Source organism: Marmota marmota, unplaced genomic scaffold, assembly GCF_001458135.2.
Source record: "Marmota marmota marmota unplaced genomic scaffold, marMar, whole genome shotgun sequence".
Lineage (NCBI taxonomy): Eukaryota > Metazoa > Chordata > Mammalia > Rodentia > Sciuridae > Marmota > Marmota marmota.
Window position 1 is genome coordinate 1,369,918 of NW_025999894.1, and position 7,756 is coordinate 1,377,673.

At 48.7% G+C, this 7,756-nt stretch overlaps 1 protein-coding gene across 1 annotated transcript in view; it reads right to left on the minus strand.

Annotated features, from left to right (window-relative positions):
• Positions 1 to 1,208, minus strand: part of Pld6 (phospholipase D family member 6) — a 6,007-nt gene extending 4,799 nt beyond the window's left edge. Inside the window, 3 exon segments of the mRNA XM_048795253.1 lie at positions 18 to 104; positions 107 to 182; positions 184 to 1,208. Of these exon segments, the coding sequence (XP_048651210.1) occupies positions 18 to 104; positions 107 to 182; positions 184 to 363 (343 nt within the window). The 5' untranslated portion in view covers positions 364 to 1,208.
• Between the last annotated feature and the right edge of the window lie 6,548 nt (positions 1,209 to 7,756).

Genomic DNA, 7,756 nt, shown 5'->3' on the forward strand with positions numbered 1-7,756 from the left:
TCGGTGATGACACGCACCGCACCCGCGCTGGAGCGAGCAGCGGACGGCGCGCCCCAGCTGCGGGCTGGAGAAGGCGAAGAGGCAGAGCTCGAGGCTGGCACGGCGGCCAGCAGCGCGCGCAGCAGGCGGCTCAGCGAGCTCTCGCAGTGGGGCAGGCTGCACGGGCAGCCCGAGGGCGGCGGGTGGAGCGGCGCCCGGGGCCTGCAGCAGGGCCTCGGTGCAGGTCACCTGGGACGGGAAGAAGAGGACTTCGCGCCGTGGCCGCCCAGCCCGTAGCCTGCGCAGCAGCCAGGGCAGCGCCTCCAGGGCCAGCGCGAAGCCTGCGGCCGCCACACCCACCATCTGCCAGCGCAACCGCTCCATGACGCCCGCTGCTGAGGCCCCAGGCTGGAGGGCACCGCGCCTGCGCACCAGACACGTGCCTGGTCACGCCTCGCCATGTGCTGGCCACGCCCTCACTACGCTCTCAACGGCTGAGGGCCTGGCTTGGAATGTTGGGCCCGCAGACCCTGTGCTGGGCTCCACCCTCGCTGAGCCGGCCCCAGACAGCTCTTTCCTGTCGCCCAGGCGCTCCTCTCCATGCCTAGGGGACCCCCGACCTCCCCCAACGAGGGTCAGGCTGCACCTGTGCACCTGGCCAGTCGGTGCTCTGCACACCCTCCTCCTGCCCGAAGCCCGCTGCACCTGGCTCCCCTGGCTCCGGGTCTCTCAGGTCACACCTCCACTGTGGTCGCTGGGGAGCAGCTGGGTAGGGCTGGAGAAGGGTCTAGAAACACACAAAATGTCCGGGAATTGGTGCTCAGCGGGAGCATTGGAACCCCGCGTGTTCTTCCCACGCCCACATGTTCTGCTCTATCTAAAGGCACAGGTTCCACTTTAAGCGCAGGAAGGAGATGCCACACCGGTGGCCAGCCGGGCAGACGCGGGCCTGCTTACCAGAGAGAGGGAAAGGCAAGCGTGGGGTAAGGGTTTCTGCTGTCTTTGTTGCTGAATCCTGGTCAGGAATTAGCCTGGCTAAATAGAACTCTTTTGTCTTGAAGTGGAAACGACATCTCCTCTGCAAACTCCTTGTGACCAACTAAGGGTCACCATGATGTCGTCTGTGAAAAAAAGATCCTGGAGGCAGGAAGGAAAGTGGCAACCTAGGAAACTGGGAGGCTCATGACCACAGGAAATGCAGGGAAACTGGCCGTTCTGAGGCTGCAGAGTGTGCCCGGGGTGCACGGGTAAGAAAAGGCCTTCAGCTGGCCGCGGCCAGGCGCCAGGATAGCGAAGCTGTGGGGGTCAAGGGATCCCTGTGGAACAGAACAAAGGGGGGAGACTGGGGAGGACTCGTGTTCAGCTTCATATAGATACACATACACATGTATATTTACATAAATATGTGCATATATTTTTTTAAATATTTATTTTTTAGGTGTAGATGGACACAACACAATGCCTTTATTTTTATGTGGTGCTGAGGACCCGTCCCGGGTTCCACCTGTGCAAGGCTACCGCTGAGCCACAATCCCAGCCCAAATATGTGCATCCTAAGGTATATAATTACCTACCTCTGACGCCTTCCAGAAACAAATGTCACATCATTAGCAGCGAGAACACCTCTGACCACAATCCTGGTTTCTAAACACCAGGCTCTAAGAAGACAAACCAGTGCTCCTGAAGAATGACCGGCTGGGCCAGGAACATGAGAAGTGCCACTGAGCATGATGCAGTGTCCAAACGGAAGTGCTCAAACCCAAGGATGGCAGCACGTCCCAGGACCCAGCAGCCCAACAAAAAGAACCCAGAGGGAATGTGAAGAAAACATAAGGTAGTGCTGGCCGGAAACCCCAGCTGATGTGAATGTGTGTGTCTGCTACACAAGTGATTGACAGTAAAGAAATGAGAGGGAGACGGTGCATCCTCACTGCAGAAGGCTCCAAATGGTACAGATCACCAGTCCCCAGGAGCTAGAGCCGACCCTCCCTGCCCACCTTAGGAGTGGGCTGAACTCTGACTGGAGCACAGGAGGGGAAATGGTGCCTTCACAGCAGAGAGGCCCAGCAGACACGACCCCCACCAGGTGACGATAAGGGAAGCCGGGGTAGCCGTGTAGAGAACTCTCTGCTCTACCTTGGAGGCTTTTCTGTGAACCCAAAATCATTCCAAATTAAGTATAATAAAATGCCAAACATACACCTTCCAAATCATCCTGCTATCCTTCCCTTCTAGGTGTGACCCAGGAGAAATGAAAGAATACGTCCACACAAACACGGACACAAAAGTTCACAGCGGGTTTATCTGTAAAAAATCCTGAACCTGGAAACAACCCAAATGTCCACCATCATAAGGGGACAGGTGCTGCGGCCCACACCTTGAATCCCAGTGTCTCAGAAGGCTGAGGCAGGGGACTGGGCTGTGGCTCAGCGGTAAAGCACCTGCCTAGTGCGTGAGGGCTGGGTTCCATCCTTAGCACCCCATAAAAGTAAATAAATAAAATAAAGGTCTTGTGTCCACCTACCACTAAAAAAGTAATTTAAAAAAATAAAAGAAGGCTGAGGCCGAAGGATGACAAGTTCAAGCCCAGCCTGGGAAATTTAGCAAGACTCTGTCTCAAAGTAAAAAAAAAAAAAAAAAAAATAAGACTGGGTTAGAGTGCCCCCAAGTTCAATCTTCTGTACTGAAAAAAAAAAAAAGTCGATGAACTTTGGTATATATGGTGTATTATTATTTTTCAATAGAAAGGAAGGAGGTATTGACAGGTGCTCAGCATGATATATTTCAATTACGCTGAGAGATCCATTTATGTAAAAACCACAGTGACCTGAAGTCTTCCAAGTTGGAGTGAGAAGCCGGCCACAAGTGCAGTGGGGAGCCCCTGGGAATGAGGGAACTGGAGAGGATGGCTGGGCTTTGGTTTGGATATAGTCTGAGTGTGTCCCCCCAAATTCACATGGTGACATTTAATCCCACTGGACAGTATTAAGAGGTGGAAACTTAATCCAACTGTGGCGTGTAGAGGTGGGGCCTTTGTTAAGTAATTAGGACTAGATAAGGTCATTAGGGAGAAGGTCTGTGGCTGAATCCTGGTGGCTTTTTCAGAAGAGAGAGAGAACACAGAACACACGTGTACTCTCCCTGTTTCTTGATATGTGATGCCCTCAGCCACCTTGGGACTTGCCAGCGACCAGGCCATCACCAATTATAGCCCCTCCATTTACCTCCAAACCCATGAGCCAAAATAAATCTCTCTATAAAGTTACCCAGCTTTAAGTATTTACTTACAGTAATGAAAAAGGCCCAAGATAGGCTGAGGCGCTCTGTACACTCCTGGCTAACAGGGATCTGTGCAGGTGAGGAGAAGCCCCAAGAGAGCCCAGGGAAAAGGAAAAGCCGAGGGTGGTTTAAAAGGGTTCCCCAAACCACAAACAGGTGGAATAACACAGGCTGGGAGCACTTGAATACAAGTGCTGTAAATCACTGGCTGATTAGTAAGCCAGGGAGGAAGCCACAGGTGGATTCCCAGGGATGAGCATCGGAACAACTGAGCAGACACACTGGGCCATACATGGTTGGAGGAGAAAGTCTGATGTTTAAATCCAGGTAAGCGGGTTGGGGATGTGGCTCAAGCGGTAGTGTGCTCGCCTGGCATGCGTGCGGCCCGGGTTCGATCCTCAGCACCACATACCAACAGAGATGTTGTGTCCGCCGAGAACTAAAAAATAAATATTAAAAATTCTCTGTCTTTAAAAATAAATAAATCCAGATAAGCCGTCAATCAACCTCCGAAAAACCAACCAACTCAGAGTTGTTGCCACATATATAAAATTTCAAGTTTTCAACCAAGACTTACTGGACATGGAAAGAAACAGGAAAATGTGACCCATACACAGGGAAAACAAGAGCAAACAGACACTGACTTTGGACCCACGTACTGGAGTTAACAAAGACTTCAAAGCAAGTTCAAGTTAAAGGAAAATAGAGTAACAATGAATCAACAAGTATAGAATCCCAATAGTGAAACAAAAAAAAATTATTTTTTTGTTTTTCTAGTACTGGAAATTGAACTCATAGGTGCTTTACCACTGAGCTACATCCCCAGGCCTTCTTATTTATTTTGAGACAGGGTCTCACTAAGTGGCTGAGGCTGGCCTTGAACTTGAGATTCTTCTGCCTCAGTCTCCCAAGTCACTGGGATTACAGGCACCACCACACCCAGCTAAAAGAAAATTGTTTTTTAAAGTCAACCCAGCAACCCCTCTTCAGGGTACACAAACACTCCTTGATTTATCGTGGGGTGACATCCTGATAAGATCATAATAAGTTGAAAATAGCCCAAGGTGAAATGTATTTAATAAATCCAGCCTAACCTCACCTACCTTAAACACGCCAAAACAGTTTCGTTAGCTGCACTTTGACAAGAGACTCAACAGGCCTGCTTCGTCATGAAGCACTGAGTAGCTCATGGAGTTACGGAACCCTCTACTGATGTGGAAAATGGAATGGAGGTACGAATAGCTCTCACAGCTTCAAAGAGTCAGGGACCATCTGTACCCCAAAAGGAAATGAAATCACTCCTCACGATCATCCCCTGCACCTCACATTTACCACAGCACTTTTAACCATCACCAAAATACAAAGACAATCTAGGCGCCCACCAGTGGACATCAGCTAAGCACTGGCATCAAGCCTTGATCAATTCCTGTTGACTAACAATAGAAATTAACCAACCTGAAGAACAGAGAAAATGTCTGCAGAAAAATAGATCAGAGATCTGTAGGACCAGGGGATGTAAGGACCCATCATGCACGTAAGAGGGGTCACTGGAGAGGAAAGGGCAGACCAAGTATTTGCAGAAATAATGGCTGAAAACTTCCCAATTTGAGAAAAAAACATTAACCTATAAATTGAACCAAACTCCAAGTAGGATAAACACAACGGGAAGAACACCTAGATACACCAGCTCAAATGCTGTTCCAGGGGCAGAAGGCCTTGAATGTGCGAGAGAGAGCAGCTCATGCCCAGAGGAGTTTGAGTGACAGCCACAGCACACACTGGACTAGTTACCAGAAACACAGAGGCCAGTGTCAGGGGAATGGCACTAAGTGCCGAAAGGAAAACCAGACCAACCAAGAATCCCAAACCCAGCAAACTGGGCTTCAGAAATGAAGAGGAAATAAAGATACTCCCAGATCAAAAAGGATTTGTTGGTGGCAGACGAGAAATACCAATCAAACTCCTTCCAGCTGAGGAGGAGGGAGTTTGATAGGTGTTTATCAACTCAGAGTCACAGGAGGAAATGAGAGATTTTACAATGTGTGTGTTATCTTTCCTTCTCTTCATTTCCTTAGAACATGTAAACTGGTGTAACAATGCAACTATATTGTTGGGTCAACATATGTAGATATAATGTACACATGTATGAATACATTACATATGTCAGAAAGTAGGGAAGAGGAACTGGGGATATATTAATATATAATATATATATATATAAAATTTATAATAAATTGCTGTATTTTCCAGAATTAAGTCAGTGTTCTAGTCTGTTCTCTGTGACTGTAATGATAGGTGAAAAGAAGTCTATTTAGCTCACAATTTGGGGGGCCAACAGTATGGTGCTGGTGCTGGCTCTGGTAAGCACCCCCTGGCTGACAGTGGATGGCATCATGGTGGGAGCAGGTGCAGGAAGGAGAGATCATGTGGTGAGACAGGAAGGGCCAGTAGTGACCACTCACTAGGCCCCACCTCTTAAAGGGCCCATCACCTCCCGACCTGTCCACACTGAGGACCAAGCTCCGACCATCCCACACTCCAACCGTTTCCGGACCACCGCAGTCAGCATCAGCCTGAACTAGATGGTGGTAAACTGAAGACACAGGCTGTGACCTCCGGAGCAACCACTAAAAAATACTTTTTAAAAATGGCTTAAAATTCAGGAATTAATGGACTGGGATTGTGGCTCAGCGGTAGAGTGCTCACCTAGCACGGGCGGGACCCGGGTTCGATCCTCAGCACCACACAAAAATGAAGGCATTGTGTTGTGTCCATCTACACCTAAAGAATAAATGTTAAAAAAATCATAAATTAAAACCACACACTTTTAAATATTTGCTCAACAAAGAGGTGGACAGAGAAAGGAACAGAAAGACATGAGACACATTATCAATGTAATGCCACTAAATTGTTCATTAAAATGGTTAAGATATCAAATCTTATGTTTCCCCAATTAAAAAAAAAACTTTTTTAATTAAATGCAGACACACTGAGAACTCTAAATCAAAATAGAGAGATTGTCAGGATCTTTTATCCTGACAGGGCCTGATCCACACGTGCTGTCCCCCTAGAGTCAAAGACACCAGTAGGAGGGGGGACAATGAGACGCCATGCAGACAGCAACCACAAGTGCCCAGCCGGCTGGATGGCACCAGGTAGACAGACCAGGACCAGGAATGTCACCAGAGGCAAAAAGAGCAGCTCACAATGATGAAGGTGAAAGCTGATCTGCCAGGAGGACAAGGAGATGTGACAACTCGGTGTTCCCTCCCTGCAGTCGAGGGAACAGGAAAAGGACCCTGGGAGGAGCCTGGGGAAACTGAGCCAACTTCCTGGTTTGATGACTGCACCGTGGTTTTGCACCGTGCTGACATCAGGGGAAGCCACCCGAAGAGCACACAGCACTCTCTCCCAGTGTTTAAGTCTATGGTCCAAATAAAGAGCCAGAGTTGGGCAAGGATTCAGGAGATGTGAAGCCAGATGCAGTGGCACCTGTCTGTGATCCCAGTGACTCAGGAGGCTCAAGGGTCCCAGGTTTGAAGCCAGTCTCAGCAACTTAGGGAGACCTTAAGCAACTGTTTCAAAGTAACAAGGGCTGGGAATGCGGACCAGTGGTAGAGCACCCCTAGGTTCAATCCCTGGTACCAAAAAAAAGAGAGATGTTAGACGTCACTAATTTGTCATTGAGACTTACTCCTTGGCATAGAATCTGAAGAATCACGAATGGATATATTCAGGAAAGATGCTTGAGTGATTTTATTAGACCATGTTCTCTAGCTATAGGAGAATACTGAGACTGAGACAGATTTATGGGAAAAGGGTTTTTATTTTATTTACTTAATTTGCTTATTTAGAGCTCACCATTCCAGAGGCTGGGAAGTCCAGGAGCATGGCTCAAGTCCAGGCTTTCATACTTCCTCATGACATGATGGAGATGTGGAGGAAGAAGCAAGAGGCTGAGGAAGCCAAACCTGCTTTTGTAATGATTTGCTTCCTAAGAACTCTCACTGCTTCCAGAAAGGCATGCATCCCTGTCAGCCACCCAGTGACCTCATCCATTTCTATTAGTCAGCTTTCTGTTACTATAATAAAATGCCTGAGATAATCAACAGGTAGAAAAGGTTTATTATGATTCACAGTTTGGGAGGTTCCAGTTCATGATCGGTTGCCCTGTTTTGAACTGTGGCAAGGCAGCACATCACGTGTGTGGTGGAACAAAACTGCTCATCTTGCCCAGGGAGCAAAAGGAGCGAGGAGGAGGCTGGGCCCCATGATCCCCTTCAAGGACATGCCCCCCCACCCATGACCTAATGACATCCCCGAGACCCCACCTCTTAAAGGTTTTACCATCTCCCAACATCACACCATCGGGACCAAGTCTTGAACACACGGACCTTGGGGGGACATTCGTGACCCAAACTGCAGCAAACCCTGCCTGCTAACATCACCACAATGACAATCCAGTTTCAACATGGGTTTCAGAGGGGTCAAACCACAT